The 16,004-nt window shown below is 39.9% G+C and overlaps 3 protein-coding genes across 4 annotated transcripts; 2 read left to right on the top strand and 1 right to left on the bottom strand.

The window, feature by feature from the left end:
• The first annotated feature begins 2,210 nt into the window (after nt 1–2,210).
• LOC121951028 (thiol S-methyltransferase TMT1A-like) lies at nt 2,211–5,053 on the top strand. The gene is made up of 2 exons (XM_042497201.2): nt 2,211–2,785; nt 4,385–5,053. The coding sequence occupies exons 1-2, from the start codon at nt 2,291–2,293 to the stop codon at nt 4,616–4,618; spliced, it is 729 nt and encodes a 242-aa protein (XP_042353135.1). The 5' UTR covers nt 2,211–2,290; the 3' UTR covers nt 4,619–5,053.
• Nucleotides 5,054–5,175: 122 nt separating this feature from the next.
• LOC121952894 (thiol S-methyltransferase TMT1A-like) lies at nt 5,176–8,365 on the top strand. The gene is made up of 2 exons (XM_042499765.2): nt 5,176–5,787; nt 7,768–8,365. The coding sequence occupies exons 1-2, from the start codon at nt 5,239–5,241 to the stop codon at nt 8,002–8,004; spliced, it is 786 nt and encodes a 261-aa protein (XP_042355699.2). The 5' UTR covers nt 5,176–5,238; the 3' UTR covers nt 8,005–8,365.
• atf1 (activating transcription factor 1) lies at nt 8,250–15,228 on the bottom strand. Of its 2 annotated transcripts, XM_042499743.2 has the most exons (8): nt 15,041–15,228; nt 14,116–14,219; nt 12,240–12,359; nt 11,990–12,087; nt 11,763–11,896; nt 11,217–11,399; nt 10,080–10,233; nt 8,250–9,119 (listed from the first exon to the last, which is right to left on the bottom strand). In XM_042499743.2, the coding sequence occupies exons 2-8, from the start codon at nt 14,212–14,214 to the stop codon at nt 8,975–8,977; spliced, it is 933 nt and encodes a 310-aa protein (XP_042355677.1). In that variant the 5' UTR covers nt 14,215–14,219; nt 15,041–15,228; the 3' UTR covers nt 8,250–8,974. The 2 variants fall into 2 exon arrangements, with proteins under 2 accessions (XP_042355677.1, XP_042355687.1); XM_042499753.2 differs by lacking the exon at nt 14,116–14,219.
• Nucleotides 15,229–16,004: the final 776 nt, after the last annotated feature.

The following is a 16,004-nucleotide window of genomic DNA, read 5'->3' as shown; positions in this document are numbered from 1 at the left end:
CTCCTATTTTTTCACATTTTGGCTTATCTTGGATCCAGCACCCACTACTGGATGTGCGTTTTTTTTTAAAAAATCTCTTCACACTCCTTGGGCCATTCATAAAAAAGTGACATGGCGCTTGTCTTGCTGCAAGGGCCACTGCCATCGATGAGTGCCATTGCCATGAAGCAGGGTCTGTTTGGGTGGGTGGTGCATGTCGAGTGGTATCCACATAAATGCCAGAGTTTCCCAGCAGAACATTACATCGGTTTTAATGTTGTGGCTGATCGACAACGTGCTCCCGTAAGAGTGGTTAGCATGTCGATCCATTTCTGCTGGCCCAAATTGTTTGCTAATCTGTTAGCCGCAATGATAATTTATAATAATTAATTTGAATAATTAATAATTGGAGCTTCGATGAACATTGAAAGTCATGAACCTTATATTCACCATTTAAGTGTATTTGTAATTTAATACACAACAAACTGTTGACCCAAAGTAACTTAATGGCTCTTTTTCACAGCATGTTGACTTGTCAAAGTAGGAAAGCACAGGTGAAACTGATAATACTAATGATGGCTCAGTTCCCTTTAAGTGTGGCAAAAAGCTATTTCATTGAGGCAGCATGCACAACACCAGGTCCTCCCCTAAACGCAGCTGTCACTCATTTTATAGAATGGGCTTTTCCTGCTATGACATGTCAAAATGTCATCTGTGCAAAGGGTCGATGTTACTTAACCCTAACCAGACTGACTCATTATGTTAAATTCAGGCAGCCAGCTTAGTTAAAGACTAGATAGGCCTCAGGGGCTAAACATTAGTTGAACTTCTTCCAATGACCCTAAAAAAGAAAATCATTTGTCCTTTACTCGTCACCTGTAATGTTAGGCTTGAAAGGCGGCCTTAAAAAGTTTGTAGTTTGATCGTGTTTTCAACTATGGTTGTTAATATTGGTCAGTTTGAGCTTTTACACAAAGTTTAACTTCAGGCGAGCGAAGCCGTCTAAATGGGATGCAGCTGTCATTAACCTTTATCAAATACACCTGTGCTTTTCCCTCTATGGCACAAAAGTTAGCTAGCTTAGCTAAAAGGTTAAACTAGCTGAACACTCAGAGGCCAAAAGTTAGCCAAATTTAGGCTATAGACATGACACTAAAATACCAAAATCCTGTGTCTCCAGTACTCACTGCCTGCAATGTTAGGCTTGAGAGATGGTGTTTAAAAGTTTAGTCCACTTTCCAACAACAGCTTTTAACATTTTTCAGTTTGCACTTAGAGCTTCAAAACAGCGCGCAACTTTTACTTTGAAGCTAAAGCATGTTGCTCTGGACTTTGTGGTTCAATTTCCACTTGAGAAACAAACTTCAACCGTTATTATCAAAGAATGGCTAGTTATGTTTCTACATCTATGGCTTCAGTGTTCATTCGACCGTAAAGCTTTCTCACGGCAGACGCACGTTGACATGTCAATGTAACACAGGTGCATTTAATGACGTTAATGACAGCTGCACCCCGTTTAGAAGATGTCCTGTTGTTGTGCATGCTGGCTCACTGGAATAACTTATTACACACTTAATGGAACTAAGCCAATGTAAACAATTTCACCTGTACTTTTCCTACTATGAGAAGGAGGAGGGGGAGGGGTGGAATACCCTTTTCCTACTTTTTATACAAAAATACAAATACAAATCACATATTCATAAAGACATATACAGTGCAACTACAATAACACCAAGCCAAGGGGTACAGGTAGGAAAATAGCCAAGGTTAACAAGGCTTCCATAGACTAAATCTGAAACTTAATTTAAAACTTCAGTCAAAGTTGCTCCAACATCAGTCCTGCGAGGTCACAGTCCTCATAGCGATTGAATTCTTTGAAAACTAAAAAAATATATATTTAATAATAATATTAAAAATCAGGTAATTTTATTGTATTTTTCACAGATTTCTTCTTCTGTTTTTGAAAAACAAGAAAGGCAATTTGCCCAATGGGATTATATTTCCTAATCTTTGCTGAGCAACTGTTTTGTGTGAGAGGAATTAAAAGCCTGCCCAATATAGGCGCCTGTCCAAAATACAAGCCTTTTTATTTTAATTATTTAAGCAAATAATGTCCCAGGCGATTAACTGACGTTTTACGACATATAGGCCTATTACTCTACATTTATACTTGTCGACTTTTATTTTCAAAACTTGACCGGGCTTCCTGTTTCGTCACGCTGTTATTATTATACAGCTACGCCTGTAACGTTAGCTTGAAAGTGTGTTGTTGACACTGCGGGTGCCACGAAGGTCAGCTTCAGGAAGAAAAATGTCTCTCCTAATGAAATGTTGCACTTTAATCGTCAAAGTGTTGTGCCTGCCCCTCCACCTGATCGAAGCGGTCGGCCTGTATGCAATATACAAACGTGTCTTCCCTTTCTGTGTGTACCGGATTTCTATAACGTACAACAAGAAGATGCACGACAAGAAGAAGGAGCTGTTTCGCAGTCTCCCCGAGTTCTGTAAGCCCGGGGGGCGGCTCACTATTTTGGAGATCGGCTGCGGCTCCGGTACTAATTTTCAGTTTTACCCGCCTGGCAGCAAGGTGATCTGCACCGACCCCAACCCTCATTTTCAGAAATATCTGAAGAAAAGCATGGACGAGAACGACTGCCTCACCTATGAGAAATTTGTGGTGGCTTCAGGGGAGGACATGGGGTCAGTTGAGAGCGAGTCGGTGGACGTTGTTGTCTGCACCCTGGTGCTCTGCTCCGTCACAGACACGGCGCAGACTCTGCGGGAGGCGCGCCGCATGCTCAAACCAGTAAGTCATCTGTGACTCCTCTAATAAACAATCATTTCAAGTAAATTCACTGAAAAGAAAATACTGATTTGCAGCTTCAGACATCATTTTTATTGAGGCTGTTTGTTGCAGTTGCAAATGCAAATGCAGTGCAACTACTGGATTAATAATTTACCAGTGGAAATTGATAACCATCCTACTAAACAAGCAAGAAAGTATACTTAAATGATTTTAATTTAACATGTTGATACCAAACATGCGAAACAGAGAAATGACACCACGCATAGGCACCAGCCAAAGTAACCTAGTATATATTTCATTTAGATTTTTTACTTTGGACTGCAAACAGGCTCTTATTAATCATACACCACTGCTGTGACCTTTGACCTGTATGTGTGCCAAGATTACCCATATGAAAGGAGATGGTTCCAGTTTGGTGTCATTTAAGTACAATATATTTAGACTTTCATCCTATGACTAAGTTAACTCAATATTAAAACTCAAGCAGTAAGTCTTTGTATTTTACCAAAGGATCCATAAATCGAAATATTCCATTATAAACCTATATCTTCCACACAGGGGCGTATTATCAGAGAGTGGGCCCCTGGGCACAGATATGCAAAAGGCCCCCCACCTCTCCGACAAAAGAGCAACACACACACACACACACACACACACACACACAAACTACAGTTGTTGAGCCTCTTTTGTGTCATTCTTTTGCATGTCTTTGTAGTTGTAATGCACATTTTGTGGTTTTGTGACTCTATGTTGTCCATCTTTCTGTCTATATGCTGTCCATCCATCTTTTTTTTAGGTCATTTTGTGCCTGTTTTGGTCATTTTGCCCACTTATGTTGTTATTTTGTGTCTCTTTAATGTCCAAATGCATAATTTTTGTGGTTTTGTGTCTCTGTGTCACTTTGTAGTTGTTTAATGTCTCTTAGGTCACTTTGTGCCTTTCTTGGTCAGTTTGTGTCTCTCTGTGTTTGTTTTGTCCCTTTTTGGAGTTTTTGTCTTTGCATGCATTTATTTTGTGGTTTTATTTCTCTGGGGTTATTTTGTGACCTTTTTGTGGTTGTTTTGCGTCTCTTTGTGGTTGTTTTACCTCTTTTTGTAGTTATTGTGTGTCTCTTTGTTGTTGTAATGCATTTTTGGTGGTTTGCATCTCTTCATGTCAATTTGTGTCTCTTTGAGGTAATTGTTTGTCTTTTAGGTCATCTTATGTGTGGTTGTTTCCCCTGTCCTTTGTTGGTGTTCTGTCTCTTTGTAGTTGGAATGCAGTTTTTTTGTCATTGTGTGTCTGTTTTGTAGTCGTTGTGTGTCTGTTTTGTAGTCGTTTTGTGTCTCTTTGAGGTAATTTTGTGTCATTTTTGTTATTTTGTGTGCGTTTGTGGTTGTTTTGCCCTTTTTGTAGTTATTTTCTGTCTTTTTGTAGCTGTAATGCATTTTCTGTGGGGGATTTTGTTGTTATTGATTTTGTTGCATATTAGGCTCCTGGGCCTGTGCCCCGCAGGCCCACTCAGTAATCCTTCCATTGTTCTATGGATGAAAGTAGCCAACATGCAGGTTGAATGGATTCATTTTAAAGTTTGCACTGTAACAAATATTTGCTTTGCAGGGCGGAGCCTTCTTTTTCCTCGAGCATGTTGTCGCAGACCCCTCCACTTGGTCCTACTTCTTCCAGCATGTTCTGCAGCCTGCATGGTACTACTTTGGCGATGGATGCGAGGTCACCCGGGAAACATGGAAACATCTGGAGGCTGCTGGATTCTCTGAGCTCAAGCTGAGACACATCCAAGCACCGCTCATGTTCATGATCAAACCCCACATCTACGGCTATGCTGTGAAATAAATTCTGTCTCCTTAGTTTTGCAGCAAGCTACCCTCACAACCAGAGTATGAATATGCCAAACACTTAATGCCTCCGCTCTCCTTTCTGATATGATTGATCACCAGTGATGGAGATAACGCCAATCACTTTGATACTAATTTTATTTTTGTATGGAAATAGTCTGTGTATTGTAAAGACATTTTTAACACATGGAATAAAAACATTAGCACACTACTAATTTTATACGCAGTGTAAGTGAAAAGTATGTTTAATCTTCTATTTGTCCTTTCCTTCTCCAAGTTGCTTACTGATTAATCAATATACTGCCATAGATGATCAGAGATCATGTGCTGCTGGATTTGACATGAGTTTGTTGTATCCCTAAAATATATATATTTTTGCTGTTATCTGATTGTGATGTGTCTGAAAGTTGGTGATTAAAGAGTTTAACTCTTATGCATGATTATCGATTTATTAAATTAATACTGATATGATATAAGCAGGAAAGGAAAATGGGGGGGGGGACTTTGATTTGGGTTCACGTTTGTCCCTCATGTAGATTACAGTGTATTTGCGCCGCCGTGTGGTAACAGTGCAACATTGTCTTCTTGGTATTAGGCGACTTTAGAGATCAAAAGATTATGCTCTGTCTTAACATGCCCCCAGCTACACTTTTTCCACCGCAGAATAAAATGAAGACGCGTCTTATGAAATTATGCAGATTTCTTTGCTTAGCGCTCACTTTCCCCTTACATCTACTGGAGATCACAGGTCTGTACGCTGCGTACAAACGCGTTTTCCCCTTGCTTGCCTACAATATAACATTTTCATACAACGACAAAATGCACAAAGCCAAGAGGGATCTTTTTCGAAACCTGGGCAAATTTGCGAACAGCGACGGAACTCTCCGGCTGCTGGAGATCGGCTGCGGCAGCGGGGCAAACTTCAAGTTTTACCCACACGGCTGCACGGTGACCTGCACCGACCCAAACCCGCACTTCGAGAAGTACCTGCGGATGAGCATGGACGCCAACAAGCATTTGACTTATGACACGTTCATGGTGGTCTCTGGAGAGGACATGCACGACGTGAAGGACGAGTCGGTGGACGTTGTTGTGTGCACCCTGGTTCTCTGCTCGGTCAGCAGCGTGCAGCGGGTGCTGCAGGAGGTCCGACGCGTCCTCAAGACAGTGAGTCCTAAAATGCTGCCTTCAAGTGCAGTCGCGCAGTGCAGTAATAAAATAGGTTGCAGGGCTGGATTAACCTGTTAGTGGGGCCCAGGGCACTAAACAGACACAACCAACCACCACTATATTTTAAATAATGCATTGTAACCTGCTATATGCTGTATAGCAGTGATATTCATTAAAGCATTTTCATTATTTTTTTTTAAGGACTAGGGGGATGCCTACAACTTTAAATGGCTGTATTTTGCATTCATTTTACCACTGATTTTTTTTTTTTTTTTAAGAAAACATGCCTTCCAAATAAAACTTTTAAAATTGCAGCATTTATCACAGCCAGAAACTGTAAACACAGAATTTATCACTGGATTTTTAAATTTCAGATGATCCTCTATCATTCGCGACTAAAAAATGTCTGAGATTAAATAGTGATATTTCATCAAAATCACCATTTTATGTGTCATTTAAAACTTTGGCCAGGAGTGAATTGTTTGCACAAACTAACCAGCATTTATGACAAGAGACAAAACAAGACTTTTCTCAACTCCAGGATTTAATCTTCAACTTTTAACTCTCAAACATCAAAGGGTTAGTTTTAAAAAATCGAATTACTAATTCATGGTGGACGGAGGGTCATGCATTTTCCCCATATCAGTCATGGAGGATCCAAGAGAAAAAAAAATTGTAGGTCAAAAAACAAAGAGGGAGCCACACCCTTGTCAGAGCTTGAGTCAGATTAAACAATGTCTAAATAAAGAGTAATAATGTTTGCAGTTAAACCCACCACGCACACGATAAACTAACAAGAAAGAAGCTTGCATGCACTGCTGCTCCATGTGATGATCAGAGTGACTGAAAAGGTGTGCAGGGTTTATATATGAGTGAAAAGGTGAGCTCTATCAGGTTAATGAGGAGTAAGCCAAGAGTGGAAGGAACCAATCAATGCTGAGGAAAGGGGGAGGACAGGAAGTGAGGAAAAGAAGTGTCAAAATAAAGGGAAAAAAGGATTTTTTACTACATCAGTGATACTAAGTTCACAGGCCGTGGGCCAGATCTGACCTGCGATAAGGTGCCAGGTGGCCCACAGTCCATTTTTTAATTCACAATGAAAATAATTCATTTACACTGGGTTTTTTTTTTTTTACACTTTTCATGTTACTGAGGTGTCAGTGTGCATAAAAAAAACATCAAAATAGAACTTGTTTATAAAAAAAGTACCAGAGGAGGATCCCCCAGACCCTCCCACAGAAGTCCAGGCTAAGCACATCAAAAGCTAATCAAAAGGCAATTAATATGTTATACATACTGAAACATATTATAATTTTAATTATATGCCCCCCTGGTCTTCTGTGGTATCCAAGCACAACAGATCGATTATCCTGGCCCATTCGTCCTCTGAAATAATACCACCTGATGTCTGGTTTACAGTGTGTACCTTTGTATGTGGAAATAAGTAAGCTAAAACTAGATTTTCACAGGGCCCTTCTACAAGACAAGGTTACAAGATCTGCTAATAATGCAGGAACCGCCACAGTTAAAACTGCACCGATGCAAATCCCAGACTCTAAACAACCGTTGATGTGCAGTGAATCTAGCTTTATATGGGACCCTCTGAGGGTCTGAGGTCACTTGGTAATCCAGTCTAGGACATGAGGTGGCATGCAGAACGTGTGAAGTCAAATTTAAGACTCCCTATCAGCATTACCTAAGTCTGATTCATTTTAAAAAATAACATTCTACCAGCATAATAACACATTTGCACTCTTTTCTTGTCTATTTTAAACACGTTACATTAGGAGGCTGCACAGTTTGTTTTTACCGTCAGAAATTTGAATAATCAGCACAGTCACTTCAGAAAAGTCAACTTAAATCTATTGTTCCCTCCCTCTTCTCAGTCCTAACAAACAACCGGGAGGCAAATTACAAAACCGGTTTTGATTAAACACACTGTTAAATGTTTCTGTTGTCTGTCTTTCTCTCACACAGGGTGGAGCTTTCTACTTTTTGGAGCACGTCGTCTCAGATCCCTCTTCCTGGACACACTTCATCCAGCAGGTGTTTGAGCCTCTGTGGTACTACCTTGGAGATGGCTGCACGGTTACCAGAGCAACATGGAGAGATTTAGAGGCAGCTGGTTTTTCTGAGCTTCACCTCAGACACATGGAGGCCCCAGAGGTTTCTCTCATGATAAGACCACACATCATGGGATACTCTGTCAAATGACTGCAGGGGGGACTGGGCAGATTTCAGTGTGCCTCTCATGGGTTTCAGAGGGTATATCATATTTTCACTCTTAGCCCGGTCATTAGTCACTACAAAGAATATTTTACTGGCGGCTAACCCAGTTATATTCTGATCATTTTACAGTTTGTCTCCATAGACTTCTTCTGCAAACACTTTCACAGGGCTGCCACTGACAGAATAGCAAAACCAGTCCAATTAAACACAAATACATTAACCCTGCTGCATTTACTGAGTGAAAATATATTTATTTACTTACAGAATCAGCAACATTTTCATACACTGTTTGTTCTTGTTCCCCAACCCTCCCAAGATGTACATAATAAATATTACCTGGACACTGTGCTTTTTCCCTGATTGTCTAAGTAACTGCTGAGAAACAACCCAACAAACCTCACTCAAGGTTATCTTTTCTGTTACCCTTTATGTTCCATTGCACAAAAATAAGGAATGACAATTGTAACATTTCCTTATAGGGAAATGGGGGGATAATTGCTGGTTCACAAAATAAACAGGAATTATGTCTGTGTGGTATTTGTACAGTCAAAATTCTGAAAATGCTGTCAGAATATAAAAAAAAGGATAATAATCCGACAGCAACATTTTAAAAAACACAAGAAAAAAAAGGAAAGGGATGCATTTACAAACTGAGACTCAAAGTTAAAGCTCACAATTTCAAACCTCCCAGTATTAAAAATGTACACAACTATAAATGTTATAGCATTAGCAAATTTTTAAAAAACAGGTGGAAAAATGGCCAATTTCTTTTTTTTTTCTTTGTCGAGTACATCTTACTGCCATCACAAGTCACTTTTATCTATCAAACAGAGTAAAAAAAAAAAGAGGATCTCAGCCTGAAATGAAGTGTTCCCAGAAACCGCGTTCATGTCCAACCAGCTGAGCTGTGCTGCTCCCACATTCTGTCCCGATCCTCGACCTCTAACCAAACAGGTTATCCTGTTTTCACGCAATAAAGGTCCTTTAATGTTTTGAGTTCTTCGATAAGGGTCTTGTTTTGGTTTTCAAGAACTGCTACGCGGTTTTCCAGGCATTTAACATACTCCTTTTTCTTCCGTCGACATTCACGAGCTGCCTCTCTGAAAGAGACAAATTGTGCTGTTAGTCCGACTGAAAGATTAAGCAACGGCTGCGCCTGCAGTGCATCATAATGTACAGTTGTAAAAGCTATAACAGTAAATATGGACAAGTAACAAATGTAGTAGAGTTGGGCTGGTTTCCGGTTTTGCCAGTCTGGTCCTGTGGATGAAGCTTAAACTGGTTTGATCTTATGTAAACCAACTGAACTGGAATTTTGCATCATGCCACATTCAGGGCAAATTAAAAAGTAGTGTACATCAGTGACCTGTGCCGAGCGTCACAGCATTAAATCAAACTTTTATTGAATTAGTAATGAGAAATGAGACAACGCAATTAACATAAAGTGACATTTATGAACGGACCAATGGAGCCACAGAGCCACCGTGAGCCGAGCACGGCAACATGGAGGAGATCAAAGAAAAGTCATGTGTTTTTTTGGGGTGACAAGAACAGACAGCAGTTAGTGTCTCAAGAAAAGTAAAACTTCCCCTATATGGCAACATTTTGAATTTGAGGAAGTGTCCTAACTAACAGCAGGCGATGCAGAGCGCAGTGTAGAGCTGAAGTTTTGTAGATGCCCTCTTTCTATTTATTCCTGTCACTTGCTTTGAAAGTGTTGTGATTGATAAGGAATGGCGGACTAATACATGTAAATGAGGAATTATGTATACAGTTCCATCATACTTAACTACATAAAACATGAAGTGACAGCTGGCTGGAGGGAGATCGCCAGGCAGCCAAAAGATTCTGGTAAATGACCGTTGCTCATAGCAACCTCTGTGCTGTTGGCTTTGTTATTTGTCATTATTTGCCAGTAAAAAATCACAACATGTAATAGAACAAAGGTAATATACAATCCATGAGTAATCTATCTAGTAATCCATCTCAGCTCTACATCATTATTGTAATGGAGGCACTGCAAAACTTACTAGCATATAAAAAATAAACTGTTCAATTACCTGTTTTTTGCAAGCCTGATTTCCCTCTTCATTGTCGGGTCGTCACTCTTGCCCTGAGATAGCCCCACAGGAGACGTCATAACTACAGTCTGCGGCAGGGAGCTGGATGTGGTCGCTGTGCGGATCTGATATGTTTGCACCTCTCCTCCTGCACCTGAGGGAAACACAACAGTCAAAAGAAGGTAGCAGATGTTGCTTCAAGTCCAGCAGTCGTGTTTTTTTTTTTTGCTAGTCAGTGTGCTGTGCAATGTACTTCTGGGGACATTTTGGACCCTAGATTTTGCTGCAGTAAGCACTCTTGACTATTATGATACTCTATGATACAAGCTGCAGCTGATGCGCTGCAGCTGACACAATGACTCTGTAGCAAAAGGCTCTGAGACAGCGTTGTCTTCTCTCTTCTGCTTAGAAATGCTGAATTTACAGCTCACAGCAACTTATTAAGATACAATCTCTGACTTTTGTTTGATATCTAGTGTTGTTAGCGCCCTTGGCTTGTTTACTAAATTAAGTGAATGCCACCACCACACAGAATGTCCCGCTGAGTCCATTCAAACTTTATATGAAAAAAACAACAACAACAACAACAACAACAAAAAGAACAGAATTGTCAAATATTTATATTAAACAGCCAAATCTGATTCAACTTGTAAAATTCTCAGTCGGGTACGGCCCCTAATGAAAAACCAGGAACTAGTTTACCCAAGGACAGGCTTCTAAAATGTCCAACCTTGATTTTGATTACACTCTTATCGTCCTGTTAGCGGTAATGCACCTTAAAGTAAAGCCCCATTTCAACCGTAATAGCACTACAAACTATGACTCCAGCTGGAAGGCTTATCAGTCACAAAGACACCGCACAGCAGTTTATAGTACACTTTATACTGCAGGATTTTACTACTTTGGAAGGTTGTCCTGACAGTAAGTGTTGCTCCGTCTCCATGCCTGTGAGGTAAACAGCACAGCTAGTAGCAGCCTGCCTCTCTAACTAAAATAAATGTGGAGCCTGAATATTTTAACTCAAATGACCACCTGCTGGAATCTCCGTGTAAAAGGTGACAACATCAGCAGATACAACTGGCCTAGACACTTACAAATTCAGATACATTTTCTTAGAGTATGCCACGTTTTGCTCACCTTGTACAACAACCTGGTTGCTAGGCACCAGTATCTGCTGGCCGTCAGGCGTCTGGGCATACTGAAGGATGGTCGTGCCTTGCTGGGCTCCACCAGAGTTGGCCATGGTGACAGCTTGTAGCCCCTGAATACCTTCAGACCCTGGGGTTGCCAGCTGGATTGTGCCATTAGCAGCTATGGTGACTAAAGTAATCACACAAATGGCATCAACATTAGGGAGAGCACATGTAAAAATCATATTTCAGTTGGCTATGTTAATGTTTTAGGGTACTGCAGATTACACTTTGGGGAATATTGCCTATTAGCCTAAAAGAAGTTTAGTTTCTGGTACACAGACTCTGTCAGGTGAGCCTACTAATACTAAACATACAATAAGTACTATTATTACAATGGCAGTTGCAAAAATCCCATCTGTGTACATGTGTTTTTTTTTTTTTAAAAATTCATGGCCCAAAAATGAATAACATTCTCCATTTCAGAGGCTCACTGACCCTGCTCTGTGGCTCACTTTTTTATGCAGGTACTGAGGAATGGAGGATTTCTTACTGTACTGGCCGGTGTTGGTCTGGTAGATTTGGGGGGTGGTTGCTGTGACACCTGTCACTGCTGTGGATGCCGGGCTGTGAGCCTTTCCCTCGATGTGTGTCACTTCCTCAGATGAAAGTTCATTTAGGATTTTTCTAGAAGATGAGAGGAGAAGGGTGACTTGAGTTCATCTCACAAGACTGTTTCTGTGTAGTGTCTCTTGTGTTTTTTTTTTTTTATATATATACCTGTATGAAGGCCGTCTTGCAAGTATTTCTCTGGTCTTTTGGGCTGCAGCTCCACTGTCTGATGAATCCTGTGAATCATCACTATCTGAATCCAGGGCCTTGAGAGAGGGAGGTGGATTAATAAAGCGCATATGAGTACTTGAATAAAATGGCATATTGATGGTTTTTGAAAAGAAACTAGGGCGATTTATTAAACATAGGCTGTCATTTAGAAACAATGATTAGTGTTGAGAAAAGCAGATAGTCTCACCTGTGCAGTCTGTGCCGGAGGGGACTGAATGACTGATTGTGCAGACTGGATCACTCCTTGAACCTGAAACTGACCCCCCGGCAGCTGTACAACGGCCACAGAACCACCACCCAGTGACATCTACAAAAACACAATTTGAATTACCATCAATTTGTGTGCACCAAAAAAGTGAGTTCAAAAAGTCACAAAGACTTTTACATAAAAAATACTTAAACTTAAAAATACTACTTATCTAGCCATGAAGATGATTTTGGCTTTATGTGCCTTGGATTGAGATATCTAGTACTGACTGCACCAATGCGATTAAATGTTAGTGAAAGGAAGTCCACGTATGTTCCTCTGAGTTGCCATGGTTACTATCGTTGATTTACAGACCTCACTGTAAAAGGTTTCCACAGAAGTCTCTATGAAAACTTCCGGTGACGGCTGTGTTTTATCTTGAGTAACAGAGACATTACTTTCGCAAAAAAAACAGTTAATAGCAAGTTTTTCCAAACACAATCCTTTTCTCTTTTTTTCCGTGCAATTTATTCATCAATGGAGTGGGCTGTTGCTGGCTGAGATATTCAAACCAAAACTATCTGCATCATGACTAAATATCACAAGGGATGAATGGAAAATGTGTAATTTAACTGCTCATTTAAAATCCCCTTTTAAAAACCTACTCACTGTTACACTTCATCTAAGTGAACACATGATGAGTCTCGACACAATATGATTAAGCGTGTGTTCGTTTACTCTTATTTACAGTTTTTAAGCACACTCTGTGACACTAAAAGTGGAGAGCCACTTACTTATCAGGTGCTATGAACTCAAACAGGAACTTAAGGCCCTTCAGGGACGGATCATTTACGACTTAAAAGTAAAAGTAAGACAGCAATAGAGGAGCTAGACTCCAGTAAACAGACTAGTTTTTATGAATTGCAGAGTCAGTAATCCCTATCATTAGAGTATGTTGATAAGTAGTTTTATCAAAGGAATACTTTGCCTTCCAAATGACCAGTTGAATATCAATGAATCCCCCTGTATCACATTATATTCATGAAGAAAACTGAGTTTTTACTCATATATCTCCACAGCGGACAAAGAATCCAAAAATGGGGGAAATTCTTGATGAACTTAAGTAAAAGATGGCTGAGTCTAACAACAGCAAAATGATATCAACACATAGGTTTACAAACTCTTGGGCAACTACTGCAGTGTAATCTAAGTCTCAATTTTCAAGCTGTATGCTTCCTACGTGCATTTTCACTAAAACATTACGATTTACGACTTGAATTTTACTTCAGGTGTTGTCTGAGAGTTTGTAAACGGATGTGTTGATATGGTTTTGTTGTTTGTAAATGCAAGCCTTTATGACTTCAAATCAAGTATTTTCTCCACTTTTGGAATTTACATTCACCGTAAAGGTATGTGACAAAAAAAAATTTTCTTCACAAATTCAGTTCAAATGGTCAATTTTTGACTGAAGTATTCCTGTAAAGACTTCATATATACCGAGCAGAGAGAATAAGCACTATAAATATGGCAAATGTGAGTGTGATTACTTTAAGTATGTTTTGAGCACTGCATATTTTGGAGATATGGTTTCTATTCCAATAGTCTATCTCCAATAAGAGCTATGTTGTTTTTTTAGATCATGATCAGCATGGCAGTCTCCTTGGATTTATGTTACATGTTAATCTGTGTTTCAAGAGTTCACAACGTTGCCATATAAAGACATCTGAAAACGTAGCTGTATTAATAAGCTCATCTAAAGACCTTGAAGTGTTCTTTCAGCATGGCATTCATAAACAAAGTGGACTGTTTCAAGCACAAGAGCTGCGGTGGTGTTATGAGCTTTTTAATTGTATTTTGAAAGGGATCTATTAGTTACCTGTTGGGCTATCTGAGAGAACTGAGAGGTTGTGATGGTGGTGGGAATGCTGGCAGTCTGTAACTCAGTGCCATTGCTGCCCTGCTGCACTTCTTCCATAGTAACTGGGAACAAATAAATCAATATTACCGTTTTACAATGGCGCTAATGTAACACAATGACGGTCTGCGGCATGAATGCCTGCATGTAATGTGCCGTACTCCGCTGTGGCCTGGGCGCTATTTGTTGATAGAATAAACAAGTCTTAGCGGCAAAAGTTAAGCAGATCAGGGCGATACCGATTCAGTTTCTTACTTTAGCTAACTGGCCGTTTCTTCAAAAGTAAAACACGTGAGTTTAAGACAACTAACACTGGACTTCCTCTTTGGTTCAATCGTGTTAGCCAATGCAACTAACGTTAACATGGAGTTACGGAACATAGCTAGGCCCGACAGTCAACAATGTTAACTTTTTTTTACCCCCATGGTGTAAATGCTACATTTAACAAAGTGAGCCACTTCATCCAAAGCAAACGTTTACGGCTGAAACGTTCAGTTATCCTCTCAGTCATTAACTGCTAGAATGTTCGAGCTCAGCAACATTGTCGTTGCTAGTTAACGGGAGCTAACGTTCAGTTAAACGGACGTTAACCACTTAAAAACATTCAAAACAACCGTTTCGAAGCCACAAACGGGTCAAGTTTTGTTACTCTGGTTCACAGGATGGATGAGCTTTTGTCTCAATGAGCAAATATGTGTAACTCTGTCACTGGCACGCAAGTTAGCGCGTCAATAGACGTCAGCGATACGGGGAGCCATTAAGCTAACTACACCTTCCCTTTTCGTAAAACGGCGAGGAGTTGACGAAGCAACAGCCGCCATTACCGCCACAGCGGAGCAGACAGACAGACGAGCACAAAACTACCGCTCAGCCAGCCAAAATTTACCTTTTCAAGGTCCCCGTAACTGCTCTCGTTCACAGCGTGGACTTCGTGCTATTCGTGTGTGTACTTTGACACAAGAAATACCTTGAAAAGTTACTTAGCAGCAATGGCTAACGGCTAAAAATACAAAGATGTCAGCTAAAAAAATAGCTGACCACTTTTTTTTCCCAAAGAAATGGGCGGTGCTACTTGGCAAAGACGCATTACGTAATAGTTTCTTTAAGCTTTGTGATTGGTGAAAAGAGTTTAAGCGACTGGCAGTTAGAGGACGGCACAGTGGAAAACCCCCATTTGATGCATTTAATACAGAGCGCTACTCATTTCATGCTACTTTAAACTTCACAACCAAGGCGGAACTGCGCCCATTTTCAAACTCCAATGGATGTATTCTTATGGCCTAAAGAAGATCCAAAAATATCAGAAAACATGAAAAACTCTCTCCCAAATCCAATAACTCCAGTGCTGAAACTCAAATATATGATATCACGCTGTGCTTTTTGGCCACTTTTGCAAGCAAGCATTAATAATAATTATCAATATAGACCTTGATATACGTCTGTCTATATATATACTTATACTTATATACTTATACTTATATACTTGACTATAAAAATCAAATTGATTTTCAAATTGAAAATTGAAATCAGATAGAAATTACTATTTGTTCAGCTCTGAGGAGCATGCTTTGTGTTTGGGCTACAATGAACTTTGACTTATCTCTAAAGCACTTTGGGTGTGACATGTGCTATACAAATACATTTGCCTTGCCTATATAATGAATAAATTGTAGTCAAACTTTCGACACCCATCTTTGCTTTTCAAGTCCAGTCACAGCAGCCCTGAACAGTGACCTAGTTGTACCACTGTGTCTACATAATTTAAAGAAAATACTAATAAATGAATTACTAATTACTTTTATTTGTGGTGTTTTCACATTGTGATAGTAAGTATTTCCACTGATTCTGTG

This window comes from Plectropomus leopardus, chromosome 2 (genome assembly GCF_026936395.1).
Source record: "Plectropomus leopardus strain MGB_pleo_1.0 chromosome 2, ASM2693639v1, whole genome shotgun sequence".
Classification (NCBI taxonomy): Eukaryota; Metazoa; Chordata; class Actinopteri; order Perciformes; family Serranidae; genus Plectropomus; species Plectropomus leopardus.
This window is presented reverse-complemented; position numbering and strand designations above follow the sequence as displayed.

Excerpts from the sequence above, each read along its gene's own strand:
- atf1 (XM_042499743.2), bottom strand. The coding sequence starts at position 14,214 with ATGGAAGAAGTGCAGCAGGGCAGCAATGGCACTGAGTTACAGACTGCC. Across the intron at positions 12,360-14,115 it reads TCTCTCAGATAGCCCAACAG|ATGTCACTGGGTGGTGGTTC; the intron begins GTAACTAATAGA and ends GTGTTTTTGTAG. Across the intron at positions 11,897-11,989 it reads GCAAGACGGCCTTCATACAG|AAAAATCCTAAATGAACTTT; the intron begins GTATATATATAA and ends CTCATCTTCTAG.
- LOC121952894 (XM_042499765.2), top strand. The coding sequence starts at position 5,239 with ATGCTCTGTCTTAACATGCCCCCAGCTACACTTTTTCCACCGCAGAAT. Across the intron at positions 5,788-7,767 it reads TCCGACGCGTCCTCAAGACA|GGTGGAGCTTTCTACTTTTT; the intron begins GTGAGTCCTAAA and ends TCTCTCACACAG.
- LOC121951028 (XM_042497201.2), top strand. The coding sequence starts at position 2,291 with ATGTCTCTCCTAATGAAATGTTGCACTTTAATCGTCAAAGTGTTGTGC. Across the intron at positions 2,786-4,384 it reads CGCGCCGCATGCTCAAACCA|GGCGGAGCCTTCTTTTTCCT; the intron begins GTAAGTCATCTG and ends TTTGCTTTGCAG.